Source organism: Aythya marila (genome assembly GCF_965140915.1).
Source record: "Aythya marila genome assembly, chromosome: 1".
Lineage (NCBI taxonomy): Eukaryota > Metazoa > Chordata > Aves > Anseriformes > Anatidae > Aythya > Aythya marila.
The window spans coordinates 171,176,860-171,197,416 of record NC_139042.1 but is presented as its reverse complement, the minus strand read 5'-3'; the positions used below and the strand labels follow the sequence as shown (position 1 = coordinate 171,197,416).

The 20,557-nt window shown below is 43.3% G+C and overlaps 1 protein-coding gene across 2 annotated transcripts in view; it reads left to right on the top strand.

The window, feature by feature from the left end:
- Window positions 1-17,411, top strand: part of MSRB3 (methionine sulfoxide reductase B3) — an 83,486-nt gene extending 66,075 nt beyond the window's left edge. The window contains exons 5-6 of one of the 2 annotated variants that reach the window (XM_082757492.1): window positions 10,217-10,314; window positions 14,719-17,411. In XM_082757492.1, the coding sequence (XP_082613618.1) occupies window positions 10,217-10,314; window positions 14,719-14,883 (263 nt within the window). In that variant the 3' untranslated portion in view covers window positions 14,884-17,411. The remainder of the gene's footprint in view (window positions 1-10,216; window positions 10,315-14,718) is intronic. The other variant, XM_082757491.1, reaches the window with a different exon arrangement.
- The last annotated feature ends 3,146 nt before the right edge of the window (window positions 17,412-20,557 follow it).

Here is a 20,557-nt window from a genome sequence, read left to right as displayed (position 1 = left end):
TTCAGATTTATTTGGCAAGGTGAAAGATGCAAGGAATCCTTGCCACTTTGGGCTGTGGGTATAGCAGCACAGGACTGGAAATGGAAAAAAAGGAGCTCTTGCTCCTGTTGGAGCCTCTCCTGCCATGGTAATTCTTGGTATAATGCAGACCACAGAGGTCCAGGTGCCTGGTGAGCAGTGCAGACCCATCGTTCGTCTGCTGGTTGGCAGAGACTCGTAACAGGACAGTCATTGTGCAACAAGGTGGTGAGGGGCCTGGCCCCAAATTTTGAACAGTCAGTACCTCCAAATAATTATTCTGGCATTTCTTAGTAAATGCAGGGCCTGTGCTTCAGGGGGAAAAATCTGTTATGGCTGACAGGTTGCTGTATTCTTCACTCTGAGATCCCAAATAAGCAGTTAATGACTCTGTGTAAGATTATAAAGATTTGAAGAACAGGAAAGGGACAAACCCAGCGTCATGCAGTCATCAGCTATACGCTGTATAGGAGCGTACCCAAATACGAGTAACAAGGAGGGGCGCCAGACGGCAAATGACACTGTTCCTGAAAGTTTGGTTTAAAAAGCAGAAAGAAAGAAAGAAAAAAAAAAAAAAAAAAAAAAAAAAAAAGGAAAAGGTCAAGTTCTATTGTTCTATTTTTGCAGTCTTTCCCTCCCCACTCCTCTCCCAAGCTGTGGCGAGTGCCTGTAAGCTGAGCTGCCGGGCAAGTTTCCAACCAGGCTGCCGTGCCTGCGGGCCGAGTTTCGGCGCTCTGCTTACAGGGAGCATCAGCAGGTGGAGACAAGAACACGGCAATGAGCCGGCCCCTGCCGCCGCGGGCCCCGTCTCACCGCCAGGCGGACCCCGACGGGCCCCGACGGGCTCCCTCCAGCCTCCCTCCAGCCTCCCTCCAGCCTCCATCCAGCCTCCATCCAGCCTCCCCGGAGCCTTCCCAGCGGGTCGAGGCCTCTTCCCGGCCCGAGGCCCCTTGTCCCGGCCCGAGACCCTCTGCGTAGGAGATGCCAAGAGCAGTTCCTCTGCTCCGCGCCCGGGGTCCGGAGTTGGTGGGATATTTTTGCGTGGTCCTGTCTGACCTTTGGCACAAGCCTTGCTGAGACAGATGGAAATAGGGGGAGCGGCAGGGACGTCTTCGCCGGCTGTTGCACATCATCTTTTTCCTCAAAAAAAAAAATAAAATGATGGGCTGTGCGCGTTTCCTTTCTGCTCCTTCCTCTCTCCCTTTCCGGGATAACAGCGTATATCTCATTGCAGCTGAAACAAAGCTCTTGTCCTCTTTACTTTTGGACACATGAGGCTGGTCTTCCTTAGAGCTGATCCAGGTGTGGCTAAGGTTGTTTTTTTGTGTGCCCTCTAGGAACAGGAGCTCCTTATTTCCCTCATATCAAGAGCATGTTGAGTCGGCACACGGGGCACAAATGTGTGTAGTGAAATAAGGCAGCCACTGACACCACAAATCAGCTGATGCTGATTTAACACGGATACTTTGAGATTTCTCTCATGCAAGGTTTTTCTGGGCAAAACTTAATTGCAAGCATACCATTTGACCTGAAAGGAACAAATGCTTATGGGCAAGCCTGTGTCATTTTTAAGCCTGACAAATGGTAACAGGGAGACTGTGGAACAGATTTGGATCAGCAGAGGCTCAATAGCCTGTAGACGATAACTCTTAGCTCCAGTGTTTTCACCTGGGAGATAGCCACTTGTGCTGTTTAAAGGGTCCAAGCATCAGATATGTCTGACAGCTGAGCTGTGTTATCAGACGTGCTGTGTGAGGCCAGTGGTCCTAACACATGCCATAAGATCTGGCCCCATATAACCTGGAGCTGTACTGGGCACCCCAAGCACGGGTACCCTGTGCTGGTCTGTGTGTGAGCTGTGGGTGGGTCTGAGCTGGTGCTTCTGCTCCACCTGAGTTGTGGGAGAGAGAAAGATGAGCCCAAGGAGGCAGAAATTTGGAGTGCCTCTCATTATTACAGAAGAGAGCATCCCAAAAGTGTCCAATGGCTGACGATGTATATTACAGGACAGCTAGCCTACTGCTGTGGGAGGCTAGCTACAAAATGGCGATGCCCAGGAGAAATTCTCCTGAGTGTTTTCCTTGAGATATTTGAATGCATCTACTCAAAGACTGCCTTCCCACTCCTCGCTTCTTGCCTCTGCCCAATCTCCTCCTGCACACTGGCCCATTTCCTTTTTGCTGATTCTCTCTAAATCTTCTCCTATTTCTTCTTTTGCTTGTTGCACCAGATTTCTTTTCCAAGCCAATTGTTCCTTTTTAGGTATATCTTTACTTAGAATAGTGTAAGAGAAAACAAGACCCTGAAGTGAGCTGGATGTTTATAAACTGATATTATTTGTTTGTAAAAACATGTAGTGAGTATAATTGACTTCCACTGTGATGGTTTGTGCTGTACCTAATTACAAGTGCTTTTAGCTTAGGTTGGAAATGACTTCCATATCTTGAGCGGTTTGTGTGCAGCGCATTTGTTTTACTTCATTTCTTTATTTGAGCCAAAAACATCGTAGAAGGTTAATCTGGAAGAAAAAAGAAGAAGATCAAGGATGCAGTCACTTAAGGAATAGCATGGAGAGACCTGTGCGGAGCTGGAGCAGCGTGAGAGTGCTGGTCAGTCCTCAGGTGGTTCCTCAGTGCAGGAACACTGGGTTTCCCACAGCAGAGTGTTAAAGAGAGCAGCTCCTCATGACATCTTTTTTAAAGCGGTTTGCCAGGCTGTTTCTTTCCTCAGACTGTGTCACCGGCCACATAGAATGGCTGTGAAATGTTTTCCTTTGAAATCTTTTTTGAAAGAAAATACAGGGTTTACCAGAAAGGGCATGCTTTGCTTTAGAAACCATAACAGAAAGCAAAACAGAAGGTGAACATTATAATCTGAAATATGAACTTTTCCATTTCAATAGTTTTGGTTTTCAGAAGTTTTCAAAGTACAGCTGAAGTTTTCCACAGAGAACTTAAAAGAAAAAGGGTGTGTGGGGGTGTGCATGCACATGTATATTGTTTTTGTCAGGCTTTTCTGTGAAGAAAAGTCTTTATTTTCTAGTCAACATTATTGCCTACCTCCTTTTGTTTGCAGAAGAGGTTGTTAAAAAGATTTAAACCTCCCTCCAAACCAACACTAACTCCAAACAATCTAACCCCACAAATCATTCCTTTTTCCTTCTTTTGGGATTTTCTCTGCTGCTTGTTGCTGTTGCATCCTTTCGCACAAGACCGTGCAGCATTCAAGTGTGTGTTGAACAGACCAAGCCCTAGGCAGAGGGCATGGTAAAAGTACCCTGGGTACTGGGTGCAAGGTGGCACTTGTAGCTGAGGAGTCTCTGCAGGGAGCAGCTCCTGTGCTCCTGAGGTGAAGGAAGGCTTTGTGGTCAGGTTCCTCGCGGCGTTTGGTGTGCCTGCAGCTCATGAGGAGATGTTCCTGCACTGGGACAAAACCCCTGTCCTGGAAATACATCTGTTTTAAGGACTACGTTGATAAGTTGTAATATTGGACAAAGAGGAGGGTTTTGTTCTCCACTGCATCATGGTGGCATCAGAAGGAGCCCTACCCCACTTTTTTTGTCCCATGACTAAATTCCCTTGCAGGAGATGCAGCGGTTTGTGGCTGCACTTCCACCCCGTGGTTGTTACTCAGCTTTGTGCGTCTTGAGCAGACCTTGCCATCTGCTAGCTGCCCCCATCTCGGCCCAAATCCTGACAAAAGATTTCCTTTATGGCCAAGAATATGCTGTCCTTCCTTAGTTATTTGTGACCAAGTTCCCTTACCAAGACATCTCATTCAATATCTAAAGTAAGCAGAAAAAAGGGGGCCTTTGTCTTTTTTGTTTGTTTGTTTGTTTTTAATCAGTGCAGTAACACTTCCCCTTGTTTCGGAACTTTACAACTGCAGTGAGAGTCTGTTTGTCCAGCTGTAATGAGAAGGGCGTTTGTCTGCTATAGCACTCACTGACATGGGCATGTTGCTCAGCAGAAGGAATAGAACTCCAAAAAGAAAACACAAGCTGCTTTTTTTTTTGTTTGTTTGTTTTTTTGAGTTAAAAGCAATTTTCTGTCAGAATTCCATCTCTGTAGTTGTAGTTTTAATATATAACTGAGTCCTGGCTGTTCTTTACAAACTTTGTTTCCCAGACGTGCATAATAATGTGATAGGAAAATATTTCGACAGGTCTAAAACAAATTGTGGATGTTCATCACTAGAAACACCCCATGACAAATTTTTCAAATATGTACTTCATCTGCAACTGCTGCTTGTTTCAGTGCCGGATGCTGGTTATTACAGGGCTGCATTTACTGGGGCTTTTTTTCCCCTTTCTTTGTGAATATACGGCATTAGTATTCAGATTTTTGTCAAATCACTTCCACTGGAAGTTTTGCCATCTCCACTATTATTATAGTTTACTCATCCTGCATGAAAACTTCTGTTATTTCAGTGAATTCTGAAGATAACTCATAAGTATACAGATTGCAAGATACTCCTCAATACATACATTTGTTTTACCAATACTGGTTTTGCAAGGAAAATAAAAACATTTATTGGAAGTTGAATGTTTTGGACTGAGGTTACTAGGTCAACAGTAAATTCTGAAAAGTATTTGAGACATTTCTTACTGGCATTTTAAAATTATAGCTTAAGGTTACACCGCTTCACATGATTCTGTTTGGTTCCTTTGATGCTGAAGATCTACAACTGACTTATGTGTAAGATATATTTTTAAAAACATTAGCTGTGATTTAAAGTAACAAGAGACACTGTTCAGATGAGGGGAGAAAACCATCCTTTGGGAGGAAGTGAGTTAGGTTCAGTAGTTTTGTTGAACCTGAACCAAGAAAGAAACCATTAGTAACTCAATCTTTGTAAGAAGACTTGAGGAAGATCCCAGCTCCTGCCTACCTGTTGATTTTAACAGCAGCCCAGATGCTGGAGATGTCAAAAGTGTTTTAGAGGAAGTCTCTAAAACAGCCAGTTTGTATTTAGCAGTATTGTAAAGCACAGTGAAAGGACTAAGGAAGCAGTTATGGCAATAGCTGTATCGTGATACAGTTATTAATTGCTGAAGTGAACAGGCCCCATGCTTTCATTGCTCAAGAGACTTCAGGGTCACTCTCGTTCTGAAAAAATCAGATGTCAAAGGAAATTCTCAATGGTAAGTGTCAGATCTCTCTTAACAATCACTTTAAACAAATATAACCTTCTCCCACTAACGAAGAAATAAATCTGGATTGCATATGCTGTTTCACAGAATGTTGTTTTGATGCTCGGAGTGCCGTCGTGGATGAAAACAAACACCACCTTTATTTATGGTTTCCACTTTTTTCTTTCCCAAGTGAGAAACATAAAGAAACACAGACACACAAAACAAACAGATTATGATTATCTGATAAAAGCTGTTGCTAGGAATTCAACTGTTTTATAAAATTCCCTTTGCACAGTGTTCTGTTTACCTGTTGTGGTAGCCCCACTTTTCTATTAGAGACGGTGGGTTAGAGAGGCCCCATATCCTTATTTTTGTTTCCAAAATTAAGCTGCTTTTTGTCTTTGGCTGCTTTCCTACCTAGCTACCACTGCAGTGCTCCACATGTTCTGCTGAAAACCAGTACCATGTCATCTGTCTTAAGCCTAGATGGTGCTGGAAAGGACCAGTTGTTTTCTTTCCAGTGAATTACATATCTCATGTCCAGCCATTTGCTGGTGAACATGAATGTTTCCATGCCCGACTCTGTTTCTAGCTACAGTTGGACCTCCACTGAAAGTAGTGCTACCTGATGGTAAAATATTTGTAAGTAAGAATATTTGTTATGCATTCATCATCGTGGAGATATTATGAAAAATAACCCAACAGGTTAGGCAAAAACTGCCCTGCATTTGCACAGGCATTGTACATAACAGGAATATGTCACTTTGGACTTCCACATTAAACTTGTATGTGAGAAGTTACAGCTGTGGATGCCTGTGTCTTTCAGATTCGGTTTCAATAAACCTGTGAGAAAGAAGAAAGTGAAGGCCCTTCAGCTTTACAGCAATTTCAAAGCAGAAGCTTTATTACCTTTTTTAATCCTATATGCTTCATGTTTTTACACAGACATAGCTTTCTCAGTGAAGATAAATGATGAACCTCTACCTTAAAAAGCCTTTGGGTTTTCATTAATCCACATTAGGTTAAAAGGGAATCAGAATTCTAAAAATACAGCACATCAGAGAAACAAGGTATTTTTCAGGTCAAGGTCCTCTTTTCCATCTGGTGTCATTTGGTAGTTCTAACATCTTCCATCTCCCCCTACTTCTCCATCTGTAAATAACTCACTGAAGTAAATGCTTGGAATAATTACGGCAAAGAATGATAAAATGCAGGTTGAACTTAGTCTCTTTGGGTTCCAAAATGAAAAACATAACTACGGACATCACAGTTATTAAAAGACTCTGGAGGTCTCCAGTCAGCAGGTGTATGAAATGGGAATAATGTCAGAGCATTAGATGTTTGGGGATTGCAATTGTGCTGTTCAAAAAAAAAAATGTCAAAAGGAATATTAGTTCACAAGAGGGGGAAAAATGGCCTAGCAGGGCTGATTTTCAAAAGCAGCCTGCCGTTTTGCTTCTGCAAATAATTATAGGCTCATATTTTAACAGTTAGATGTCTAACTGCTTGCATCCATTTATTAGGAAGTTGGAGGTCTAAGTACAACAAAATGTGTGTGAAATTGGAAGGATGATTGAGATACTTCTAAAATTGATCAATCATTCAACAGCTGGACTGTTCCAAATGTTTACAGGAACAAAACATCTTTCTTCATTGCATGAGGTCAGCATTGTCCCAGGAAACAGTCCTGGAGTAGCCCATAGGATAAAGGTGCTTTAGAATTTCCTGTGTTAACATGGGTGAGATGACCTTCTCCTGCTGGGGCTTCATTTCTCTACCAGGAGTGCACAAAAGAGGCTGGATGGAAGGCACACCGCTTGCTGTATCTTTCTTACTCAGGCACTGCCCCACTTTCAGCATTTCGGTTGCAGAAGGAGATGCACGTGGTATGTATAATGCCCCACAGCACGAGATCCCTTCTGTTATTCCTGCAGGATGGAGTGGAAGAGATCTGTCAGTGATGTTCAGTTTCCACCATGGCTTTCACTTTGGTGCTTGACAAAAGAAAATGTCATTCCTTTGTTTTAGATCTAAGACAGGATACCTGCTTTTGATCTGAATAACTCTTCACCTGCATGTCTGTCTTATTAACAAAGCAGATATTGGCCCTTAGGACATAGTGGTCTGATTCCCATATAAAGGGTCACTAGAGTGAGCACAAACACAACAGGCTCTTATTTTGTATTGCTCCAACCTGTGGAGGATTGGGTCTAAGCACTAGCATTTTTAAGGGCCTTCTCCAGAGCTCAGTCTGTACAGCACCAGGGGTCACTCTTCCTTCCAGTAGGAGCAGAAGAGCTCCTAAATGGTCTTCTTCCTCCCGGTCCTAGTTCACCATGGAAATATGCCCTGCCAGATAGCTTCAAAGGCAGGCCAAAGCATTAGAGCACAGCCAACAGCAATCTAAAATGCAGAATGGATCAGCCATTTTGCAGCCTTAGGGCAAGAAGGAACAGGCGCTCAGAAGGAAAGGAGTGGCTGAGCAGCAGCAGTGAGAGGCGAGAAAAGTAGCCAGGGGCTTGTAAAGTGGGGACACTGCTGGGTCATCCACCACTTAGGAAGAAAGAAAGATTGTATGAAGAACCCACAGGGGTCTAGTTGGTTTTCCAACATCACTGGGAGTTGCCTAATGTGCAGGCAAGCAGGCTGCTTCTACAGCTTGTTCTTGGCAGCTCTTAAAGCAGAGAAAAGGGCCAGAGAAGGCTTAGCAAACTATCAAATGGGTTTTCCACTTTAGCTCTGAAGAGGGGAAATGAGACAGCAGAGGGGGATTGGTTTTCCTGATGATTCTGGCTCATCAGCACAAGGAGCAGTTCACTTGTCACCCCCTCAGGGCTGACTGGTGGTGTCCTTCACAGTGCCCTTCAGGAGCTTCTCTGTTTCATGTTTGATCGGGTTTCACTCAACCCTCATGGAGTTGTTGTTTGGGCACAGCAATGCTGGGGCCTGGTCCGTGATGGTACTCCAGAGGAGATGGCATAGCTGAGAGCTAGAAGTTTGCCCTGTGGAGGCACAGGCTGTTTCCTAGCCGCTGTCTTGGGGAACATGTGGCAATGGAGGAGCCTCTGAAACATGTGCATGTGTAGAAGGAAGCTGAAGTCACTCCGGTTGGGTACAAAGGCTACTTTAGGAGGAGCTTGACTGTTTATATAGGTTTCAGATGACTTCACTTTTTAAAAGCGCATGGAATGCGTCCAAAGCAAATAATTATTTTTTTTTTCTGTGTTGAATGGGAAGACCAAAAGGAAAAGTCTGGAGAAAGGAGGATAGATGGTCTTTCTTTAATGTCAAAGCTGACATAAACACATCTCCTCCAAACCCTTCTCACAAGATAATTTTCTCAGCAAGACACAGATTGCTTCAATCTCTGTGCAGCAGCCTTTGAAGCTTCCCCCTTATTGCTATTATGAAGGAAGGAGGGTTGCCTCCAAGAATTGCTGCAGCACTGCAGTGTTCCTCCTCCAAACGCTTTCACACGGTGAGATAGCTGGTTGCTCCAAGCAGGTCCCTCTTTGGAAATCCTCTGCCGTCACACAAACTGAGAAGTAGATATGCCTGGTTAGCAAGATATTTAAATTGCAATAACTAAAGTGCTTCATCAAAAATGTCCGACCAGCTCTTTGTAAGGCCTCGATTTTCATTAGACCGAGGCCCAGCTGAGATGATGAATGATGTTGGAGATGTGCCACCAATTAGGAGACATCAATTTTTCTGTCAACGGGATAACCTCTTCTGCAAAACTTGTCATATGTTTATTCCTTTTCTGTTTGTGAAGGTATTTGTTTGGCAGCGATATTTTGCACGAGGGGAAGAACTTATAATATTGTTTTTTTTGGTTGTCATTTCTGCACTGTTTTGAGTTCCTGTCTTGTGGGATATTTTCCCCATTCAGACCTCTTCCACTTCAATCCATCTGCTGTCTCTTACATTTGCAGTATTTTGGGGGAAGGAAATGACTCTGCTTCTGCAGTGAGTTTTGGAGGGGGAAACACTTGTGATGCCAGCAGGTTCCTTGGAAGCATAGGACTTGGGACCTGCCATGCCTTCAGGTTGCAGGCTTAGGAATGCTGCTATTTGTGTGCAGAGGTTTCCAAAATGGAGAAAAATGCACTTCTGAGCACCTCTTAAACGTTTATGTCTGCTATGCTTGCATCCTAATAAGTGTTGTTTGCCATTTAATGGCTTACGATACAAATGAAGACATATGCTATTTTTTATTCCAGTTTACACACTTTCCTTACCCGCATTCAGAAAACTTGATGGCTTCCACACCTCCTTTTACTGAATAGGAACTTTTACTCCTGTTACTTATGGAAAGCTGTGTACATCCTTTACTCATCTGCATGCAGTGATTCACAGCTGCTGCTGTGTTTGTTATAGCTTATTGCAAGTCATTTTATGAAATCATCTGTAGCAAATGCTTAGCAGATATTAGGGGAACAAACAAGGAAGTTCTCTCTGCGTGGGCATGTGTGTAATACACAGAGAGCAAGAGTTATCTCTGCATGTTGCAATATTTGGCAGGAGACTGGCCGAGAGGGACAGATATCTGGTGGGATTTTGGATGGGCACTGGTAGATGTTGACACGACCTGAAGGCCTATCAGGTTCTCATGTGGGAACCCAGCTTCAGGAAACAGAGCCTATGATGAGAGTTTTTTTGAGGGGTGGCTGAAAAGTTCCAGCTGTGTAATGGGTATCTACTGGGGTAGCTGCTTTGTGCTGGTGTTGTGGTGAGGGGGATACGTGGCAAGGAAGAGTTGAAGAGCAGAAGGTGATAGGTGACCATTGCTGGCTGAGAGGTGGCAGAGGTGTGCAGGAGTCTCTGTTGAGATGGAAGATGGGCAGCTGCTGGCAGCTCAGTAAAAGACTTTGTATTTGGGGGAAAATGTTCCAACATACCTACATGATTTATGATCCAAAATGTCCATTTCAGTTATTTCTGACTCTGGAGCTCTGGAGCGAAATAAACATTTTTCAAAGTGTGTTTCTGTCTCTGCTTTTTACAGTGCCATCTGCCACAAAGACACCCTCTTTTCTTACTTATCTTGTTCCTCTTTTCCAGGTTGGCCTTCCTTCTATGATGTGATCAGCCCCGATGCAATTACTCTCACTGATGATTTCTCCTATGGGATGCATCGGATTGAAATATCCTGCAGTCAGGTTAGTTTATAGCACACAAAGACTGTTCTGATGGCAAAGGCTGCAAAAATCATTACAGAGCGCTGTACTTCCCTCAGATTTGCAAACCTTTCAGTTCCATTAAATAGCAATCATTGTAAGAGAGCACAATGGGTCCTAGGTATAACAGCTGGGTGGAACGAGCCAAAGGCACAAAGGGCTCGTTGGAATGCGCGTCCTTGTCTCGGGTGAGATTTAACAGAGCAGATGTAAATGGCCGGGCTCAGCGCTGAGTCTACAGAAATTGTCTTCCTGAAGAGGGTCCCTTCAAAGGAACTCCTGCGCCTGGCTGACCGGCTGCACATGTGAGCAGCTGAGATGGGAGCTGGAAGCAGCAGAGCGCCTGCCTGTGTGCCGATTCCATCACTGTGCATTACCACGCAGCGGTGCTAACTCATTCCCAGCGCTCATTCCCAGCTCAGTCTTCACAGCTGCCTCAAACAATCCTGTCTGCCGTACTAATGAAGTCAGTAGTCATTCAAATCACGCCCAAATTTTCCGTTATCTGTCTCATTCTACTTGCTCCCACACTTTGTGCTGCCTTCCTCTCCACAAAGGGTATGGCGTGGTCATTACCTGGCAGAGGGAGAAGCTGCTGCTCTGGCATTCGGCAGATGTACCCAGCGGCTTGCAGCCCTCTAGCTCCACATGCTCACATTCCTCTGAGAGAAGCAGTAGCTTCATCTGGGCCGTGAGAATCTGCTCTTCTCTTCCCAGACAGTGGTGGGATAACTGATTTTGGCACTGATGCTACGCATCTTACTTGCCAATCAGTTCTCGTATATAAATGCTTAGAGTGAGTCAAGAAGCTTCCTGAAAAGAAGCAGCAGCATCTTTATGGAGAATCCACTAACTGCGGTCTAGGCAGAGGGTCTGGCCAGTACAGCATATCTGCTAATGTCTTGTGTACTACATCATTCTGTAGTTTTTACATCTATGATATTCTTGAAGAGAATGAAGATCCATTTAACAATTTTTTAGAACATCAATTTCCCTAAATTCCCATGGGCTGGGAACCTCTTGATTCACCAGTAATTACTGGAATAACACAAAATGTAACCCATTTCCTTCACCCTTGCTTAGCAGGGCTGAACAGTGCTGAAACAAGTGTGCTACCAACCTGCTGAGCCTGTATCTGCTGATGCCCTCCAAGAGACGGTCACAGCTCCTCGGCTCACCAGAGTGAACCCAAGGCAGCCTGTGGTCAGGACAAGGAATTTGGGAGTGCCATTTACCTGTTGCCAAACAAAATAGCACTAGCAGACCTGAGACCCGTATTATTAGCAGCAGGCACATACAGACACCATAAACTTGGAGCAAAACCAAAAACTGAATTTACAGCATTAAGAAAAGAATACAACCAAAGTTGCTATATAATCCATTGGCAACTTCCGAGCAGTTACGCTGGCTTCCTGGTGCAATAACCCCACAGATGATCGAGTCACACAGGAAAATAGCTCGAGGAGTGGTGAACATCTTTGCAGCCACCGCTCAGCATGGTTAATACCACCACATTGTGTATCCATAACAAAACCATTTCCTCCTTTCCTCGGAGCCCTAGGAATGTGAATTGCACAATCAAAACTCGCAATTTTACTGCAGCTTGGAAATGCACGGGGATTGATATGGCAGGCCTTAGTAAAACTGGAGGGAAGTACCCTCTCCCGCACCCAAAGCCTTATTAATCTTTTGCAGATGAAAAAGTAGCTGCCTTTTCTTTAAAAGTTCTCCCACCTGTCTGGGAGAGTAAAAAAACTCTCTTTTAATCTTCTGCATTATAGAAAATAAACAATGGGGGAAAACTGCCATAATATAAAGAAAAGACATCTATGGGCTTATCCTAGAAATTGCTTTTACATGTTTTTGGAAACACATTACCCGGGATGTATTTAAAAGGTAAAATGGTTAGTGGCAGGTGGAAGTTAATTGCTAATGCATTTGAGGAATAATGTAAAAATGGTTGCATCTCTCTCCCTTTTTTTCTCTTTCCTGCTCAAGAATTCCTTCCCCTGAGGTCTCCCTAAGTATTATTTATACCTGTAAAAGCCAATAAAACTCTGTAGTTGGAGAAGTATTGCTTGCACACCGATAGCTCTGAATAGGTTGCAGCAACTGTCTGCAAGCTAATTTCTGCAGCTCCCTGCAGCCTATTAGAACCAGGAGGCTTGAGATCCAAGCATACTGACAGTTAGCAGTGATCCCCCTTTTCCTGCTCCTAAACACATATTTCAGATGCTTTACTCTAACCATTTAACCATCCCAGTGCATTCTGCCCAAGATATTCATATATAAGGCTGTGACACATGATTGTTTCTTTTGGGGAGGCTTTACAGACATGTATGTACGTCCTAGAAAAATGGTCAGCACCTACTCTGTGTGGGGAGGACGGTAAAAATCAATTCATCCTTTGTACTCTCAGCCGAGAACCAGTGTTCTTATGGTGTGATACAGAGGGCTGAATTACGTTCCTTTTCAGGGCAGATGAGTTATAGAGTCCTCTACAGGGAGAATCGCCACATAAATTTTTGGTGAGGGGTAATCTCAAAAGGTAACAAATTTTGCAGTAATCCAATCCTGGTGTGATCCTGCCATCACAAGAAGGTGTAATGAGACTACCTCAAGTTCTAGCACAGCTTTTCAAGTTTTGTGAGGAAAGCCTTTTTGATAGATTGTCTTCGTAGTCTATATGTTTGTGAGCATATTACTCCTGCAGACTGTTTCTCTCTACGGTTTCTCTTGTTCTGTTTCTGTCCAATGGAGAGGGAATGATTTATCTTTGGGTAAATGTTAATCTGGAAAAGATCTGTTTAACACTTCTGGCCAGGAGGTTTTGAAGCATTCTTAGTTGAGATGATTTAATTAGGATGCTGAGCATTTAGAAAAATGTTCTCTCTGGGACACTAAGTTTCTTCAGATTTTTTTTTCAAGGTATGGAAAAGCTTTAATCAGGTGAAGTGCCCCATTGTGAGAAACTCCACTCTGAGAAATGCCTCAGGTTTTCTGCCAAAACTGCCCAAAAAAGGGCCTCCAGTATAAAGGAAAATGAAATAAGAGGTGGCGTATGGAGGAAAGGGTTGTAAAACAGTGATCTTTCAAGAACAACAGGCTTTGTCTTCTGCACTTCCCATGCAACTTTCCTTTGCCTTTTCCCATTTGCCTTGTTTTGTCTTCCTTCCTTGCAAAGCCGAGCAGCTGCTTCTTAACCCAGAGTCATCTGTGCCCTTTCCCATTGCCCTGGGGAGCTCGTCCTGCTGATGCCACGGTCTAGAAGTGTTCCCCAGTGTGCTTCTGGGGTCCTGGCTGGCTGCCCATGCTGTGCCATCAGCTCGTCTCCGGGAGCTGGGAGCCTGCCCTGGGACATGGCTCTGGCAGCTTTAGCTGCCATTAAGCCCAAAGAGCTCCTGTCCCTCCCTGCTGGCATGAGAGCCTCCCATAGACTTTGAATCTGTTGAGAGAGCATAGTCCGAAGCCAAGACCTTACCTGCCTCTGCAGACATCCCTCTTGCTGCCTTGATGAATTAAAAGCAGGAACAGCAGGAGAACATTAGCTGCACATTAACTGCAGGGTAGAGAGTTGCCGTCACTAACTCATTCACCGTTCAGAGCAATCAGTATTGCCTCTATGTATTTGGGATGCTATGAATTAATTAAACGTTAAGAATAATTCGCAGTCCTTGATTTTTGCTGTCTGACTGCGAGCCCACTAACAGTGCTGTGATCTTGGTTACACCATGCCAGCTCTCACTGAGATCAGCTATTGACTTGAAAGGCCGAGGCTCTTTAGGAAAGCAGCATGACTTTCCTGTTCAAGATAAATATTTCTCCAGCGCAAGGTTTTATTTTTTTATTTCTCACGGCAGGCTGTAAAAATGAACTTGAGGAATTCAAGTGACTAATTATAAGAAGCTCTTATTATCCTGATGTGTTGTCAGCCATAATGTGCAGTGAGAGTAATCCTCATTTCTGCATAAGGACCAACTGGACCAGGTTCTTCAAAGTGTTGTACTCTTCTGCAAAGCAGAGGACTGTGCCTTTCTCTCAGGCAGGAGCAGCAGTGTTTGCTCAGCTACGTGTCCCTGTCCCCTACACGCTGCAGAAAGTAGCGTGGGGTGAGCGTTGGGCTCACCCAGCTGAACATGTGCAGTGACACGACGTGAAACATGCAGGAAATTTGGGCTCTAAGTCTTAGGCGCCGGTGATATCTCAGAAGATCATCTTCCCAGATCAGTCTCGTCACTAAATGTGGGTTGTGCATCCCACCCAAAAGGGTGATGTAGGCATCGAAATGTGCTTTCCTGGAAGCAGCTGCTCGGCATTGCTTAATGCTGCTGTGACGCCACTGAGCTGTGCAGAAACCCAGTGATCCTCTATTGTGTTTTGTTCCAGTGCGGGGCTCACCTGGGGCACATTTTTGATGATGGACCTCGTCCAACTGGCAAACGGTACTGCACAAACTCCGCTTCCTTATCCTTCAAACCAGCAGAGAAGAGCAACGCCGGGGAAGGCAGCAGTAGCACCAGTCCTGCCCCAACAGGCAAAGCTGAGCTGTAGGACAGCGCCCCCACGAAAAGCTGCTCTGATCCCACACAACTTACAAGGAATGTTTGCTAAGTTGCCTGCTACCTTATATCCTAAGAATGTGTAAACGTATGAAGGAAGAATTTTGCACCATCCTTTTTCTTCCTCTCCTTTCTGGAACTGAGGCCTTGCCTGCCAGTGCATTTTACTATATTATTGGGTTGAAAAACATGTTGACTGACTCCACAGGTTTTCTTTTTTCTTTCTTTTCTTTCTTTTTTTTTTTTTTTTTAATAGATTGCTTTAAGGTACCCTTAACTCAAGAGGCTTTGGCACTATGAGTTACTAGTTTCTCCTTAGTGCTGCATTGCTCTAGGTTTGAACAGTAATCCTTGTGTGGGAGACGGGAATTGTGTTTATCTCCAGCTTATAGGAAACTTCTGGGCATAAGAAATCCTGAATTCCCAGCACATCTACGCTTTGTTCTGACTTGTGAGGCATGCAGCCTTTGGTCATATGTATTCAGCCATCTCCCAGTATCAGCCGCACCCTGCAAAAACTTGTATTTATGGCTGTTCCTTCCCAACTAGAAGAGATGGATCAGATGTAAAGCCCATCCTTTGGCTAATTCCCTGCCAACATTTCAAGGGTGTGGTTGAAAGGGTGTAAACATTGTCTCAGCATCTATTTTTTCCCCTTTGTTTGGTATTTAAATCAAGGTTTTAACTAGTAAGGCTCACTTATGCAGGCTACTAATGAGACTTTGTCTTCTTCTGAGGCCTGAAATCTGAATGAAAGCTGAAATCTGCAGGGGGCCATTATATGGGCAAGTGCAGAGATAAACTGGAGAACTGAAGAAGATGCAGAATGACACTGGGCTCTTTATCCCGTCAAGGTTTCAGAAACAGGACAGTTTCTGCTAAAAGGGAGTTTAAGAGTGCAGCAGGAAGAGGGAGACCCTCTGGAAACACAGAGTTTTAAGGTGTAGTTGGCCTGGATGTGTGCTGCCTACAAGGGCACAGCCTTCATTTTGGGCAACTGCGACGTAGGACATGAGTGAGGGGGTTGGTTTAAGGAAAAAAAATTTGAAAAAAGCCTGCAACAATTATCATGTAGTGAAATTTGCTGTCCCATAAGATGCTTTTCACAGCTGCTTTTAGATTTTGTTGGATAAGTTTGCCTTGAATTGTGCATAATGCTGTTCTTTAAGCTGTTAAGACACAGTATTTGCTGACACCGCTTTGCCTTTAAGTATTGCAAGACTTAATGAATATAGTAGTTACTTTTATTAGCAAACTGCATAACTAACATGTTCGAATCTAATTTTATTTCCAGGAGGTGCAAAACAACCACAGAGTTTTATGGAAGCAGGATTGAGGTTTTTATGTCGGTGATAATAAACACATTACCTAAAGTACAAACATCCTTCGATTAAAATATAGCAACTGTAAAAGCATGCAGAATGGCCAGTCGCCTTTTTTTTTGATGACATAAGAACTGCATGAAAAAAAAAGCATACAGTACCTTAACATAGAATAGATGCAAATAATTAAAGATGATAAATATTCAGGGCTGAAGCACTTGGGCTCTGTGGTGGTGAGCACCTACTCACGTGAGTATTCCCCCGGGTGTCACGCAAGGAATTGCTCATCAGCAGGAGGAGAGGCTGATGCCGACTGACCTTGGCTGCTTCAAGGCAGTTGCATTTCTCCTGGTCCCATTGCTTTTTAGCAATTTCTTGTAGAGGGAGTGCTCTTATCCCTCGCTTTTATTTAAAGTAAAGTAAAGTAGATTTTCTCTACCACATTTTCTGACATAAACGTAAAAAAGGCAGCATCTATAAAAATGTGGTACATAAATGTGGTTTAATTCCAGATTGCTGTTGGATTTAAGTGTTATCAAATTTCAGTATATTTCTGCCTTATGTTAAAGAAATATATTACTTAAACTTCAGTATGCAGTAATGTGTGCTGTCCTACAGGAGATTTATTTTTGCAGGATATGGAGTGCAATGAAATGAGTCAATATGGTGAGGTGTATGTGATCTCTGGGAGTTAGACCATTTAACATAGGAAATGCATTGTTCTCTCTTGTGCGCAAACTATAGCATAGCACAGGTCAAGGTAAGACAGATTTCCTTTTATTGCTTTTCGAAGACGCTAGTAAGGGCTGGTATTGAACCCTCCAAATTTCGTTCAGTCTGGTTATGATCATGACAGAGGAAACTTGGGAGCTTTTTCTGTATCTTTACATTTTGCACTGTCTAGATGCTTATGAAAACTGAATGCAAATTCTGTAGAAATAGGAAACTATATTTTATAATATCTCTATTGTTACTCAGATGTTTAAATAGGATACCTTAAAACATCATGTCACATGTTATTTATATATACTATATATATAAAAAATTGCACATGTTTTTTATATATATATACGTACACGCATATATATCTATCCAAGTATAATTTTAGCCTTCAATACCTTTTTAATAACTGAAACCTTTCCTTAAAAGAGTTCAATACTTTTAAGAAATCAAATATACATTTTTCAAATCAAATTTGTTTCATATATTTGTTGTACACAAATAGAAAATAAATTTCTTTATAAATAATTCCATTCTCCTTTCTCATTTATTTGTTTTTGTTTGTTTGCTTGTTTGTGGGCTGCTTTTTTTTTTTTTTTTTTTTTTCCATCAGGTTTATGTGCCCATAGCTGCAGCATAGGAGCTGCTTTCTCTTGCTTTCCCTTAACTGCAAATATTGGATAGCAGCCCTTTATCTCAGGCAGCTTTCTGGTAGGGGCACAGAACCACAGGGTACCAGGTTGCCTCGCATTTACCAGCCTCTGGGAAAATATCACAAGCATCCAGGCCCAGCAGAGAAGGGGAAATGTTTAGAGAAGGGCTCAGCTTTCACCTTTAGCAAAAGATTTGGCCGCTTCCAAGTGACTCGGTGTGGGGGCTGGCGAGTGGCAGACAAGCTGTAGGAGCCCTGCGGTGCCCGGTCTTGGTCTGCAGCCGAGAAATTTTTCTGGAAATCTGGGTTTTGACAAGGCTCCATCTCTAAGGATGCAGGTTGGGAATGCCCTGTGGGCAGCAGGGTAATGCCGCTCAGTAAATCGAGTCAGCAGCAGGCTTTGAAAGATGGGTGCAAGGGAAGGGGAGAGCTTGCAGGCTCTTGTCAAACCTGCTTCATGGTTATATTTGCGGGGACCTGGGTGTTAATGCAAGATCGATTCACATATTAATTGGTCTTAAACATTGCAAGGTGTTATAGGACATACTGCAGATTTATTTTAACAGTTTAATATAATCTTCATTTGTCCAAAAATTAATCCCTTTTAGCCTCTGCCTCTGGCCTGCATTTCCTTTTCAGACCGGTGATGGTTTAATGCTCCTGGACTGATGGCCCAACTGGTACCTGCTGAAATGGGACACACATCTGGGTACCCTGGGTGGCTTTGCTATGCTAAAAATATTCCCTATGTGTATGTGGTTAAAAGTGTGGCCTTACCACAGCAGCTACAGCATGCATACCCTGTGTGGGCAGTCATAGACTGCCATCTGGGTTTATACAGCAAGGGCATTGCTCCAAGAAGGGAGTGCGAGCTTGTGAAGAACTATGTCAGCCTCTCATTTGTACTTGCAGGTAAGTGGTGTCCAAACGCTTTGTCCTCTCTCATTAAAAGGCAAGGTAAAGCTGAAGCACCCAACTTCAGCCCAGCGCCAGAGGTAGCAATGACCCTTGGGCCTGCCCAACATGCTAGCATGAGGCACAAGACATTAGTGCTCCTTTACAGTGCCCAAAGTGGAGCTCTCTGAGCCACTAGTTATGCCCCATTTCGTTTCCTCTCTTCCTCACCCCAAAGAATGGCTTCTTCCCTCAGTTCAATAAGACCACATGCTAAGTTGAGTCTTCTGTTGGAGTGATGCTGAAGGACACATCCTCCCAAGCACCATGCGCAGTGCAGCTGTTGGTAGTCTACTGATGGTACAGAAACATCTCAGTCACTTAGCCTTGTTTTGAAATCCATTTAGCCAACCAAATTGGGTAAAACATGAGGTTAAACCTTCTCTCATAGAATATGTGATTTATATTCATTTTTCTTATTGCTAAGTATGTTACAAAGTGCCTGTGGTTAATGTCAGTGCACAGCCAGGAGTCCTCTGCTCCTTCCAACATGGTCTGTGAGGGGATGGAAGTAGATGATGCAGGCTGCTTTACTGGGCCTAACTCAGACTTTCAACATCTCATCCTTCTCATCCTTGAAGGACTGTAAGGATGAAAACAAAACAGATGCCTGCACTTTTGGCATTAAAATCAGTGCATCCAGTACCCACTTGTACACAGAAAGAAAGGGCGAGCATTAAGTGGCACTGGAAGCAAATTTATCAGCTTCCAAATTCTGTAGAACAAGAAAAAACATTGCTTAACTCATTGAACTGATAGCTCTTGGTTTATTGACTATTAAAATGAGGCCACCTACAGGTACCAAAATAAACCTGCAAAAATGTTTAAGCCGGCATATTTGAATAGTTGCCTTCCATCTTGGCTTGCTCCTTCCTTCTTATAAGAAGAACTGATACTCTACAGGGCCTGACACTGCTCTTCAGATCAAAGCCATGTTTTTCTTTTTTTTTTTAAAAAAGCAAGATAGTACTTCTAAATGCACTACAATCAGCCAAATCACTGGAATGGCCAAACTCCATGCAGAGGAGGCATGTGACATCCTGAAAACCTTATACAGGCCACCAGTGTAATATTAAATGCACTAAGCAAAAAGGTCTCAGTTATGTCCACATGTTTTTGGGATCAGGACATGCTCGAGCAGCCCAAATTAAGCAGAAATAGTACACTCAGAGACCTTCCCCAGAGACCTCCTAGGACTTATAGCCAGCCTTAGACCTTTCGCTTGGCCAACGTAGGCCAGTAGAAAAGGAGAACCGGTTCCAGAAATAAAAAAAGAAAAAGCTCCCAGTTTCAAACTCCTGTTTTATTCACCTCTTGTTAGACAGCTTTTGAACACTGAAGACATTTCACTCTGCAGATGTCTTAGCCAGGGCAATCTCATTTAGTGCTCTTTATAGCTTTGGTACAGATGATATCAGAGGTCTAAATTCTTCTAGCCAGAAAATTTTACTGTTTTCATATAGCAGATCTGTTTCCATCACCTTCCTTTTCACTTGCTGCAGGGGTTTTATTCTCTTTTATTTTTCAGTAGCTGGCACTACAGACAATGGTGTAGTTTGTGTTTTTTTTTCTTCTCACTGTAGTCTAAAAACTCTCAGAACTGGGATTTCATATGGTTTCAGACTCCATACGTCTCCCTTCTTGTCTGCCCTGGTGCAAGGACTCGCTGTTCCCTAAAAACCAAACAATCCCTTACAGGCAATAGAAGAACCTTAGCAATTTTTGTTTGCCCACTTTGCAGGGAAAAGTAGTTCTTTAGAAAAGCAAATAAAATGTGTCTTTATCATCCCATTAAAACGAACAAGTTGATTTTGTGTGTGGGCTAGTTAGTTTTCATGTTTTTCCAGGCCGCTCCTTCTTCTTGCAGTCTGGCTATTGTCTCCTCCAGTTTACAGCTTTATTATTGTATGTTTCATACAAATGCGAACATCTGGAGAACATCCTCAGGTATAACTGCTGGGCAGTGCAGAAAATATCTGGCATGATCTGAAACAGGTTTTTCTTCCCTTGAAAGCACA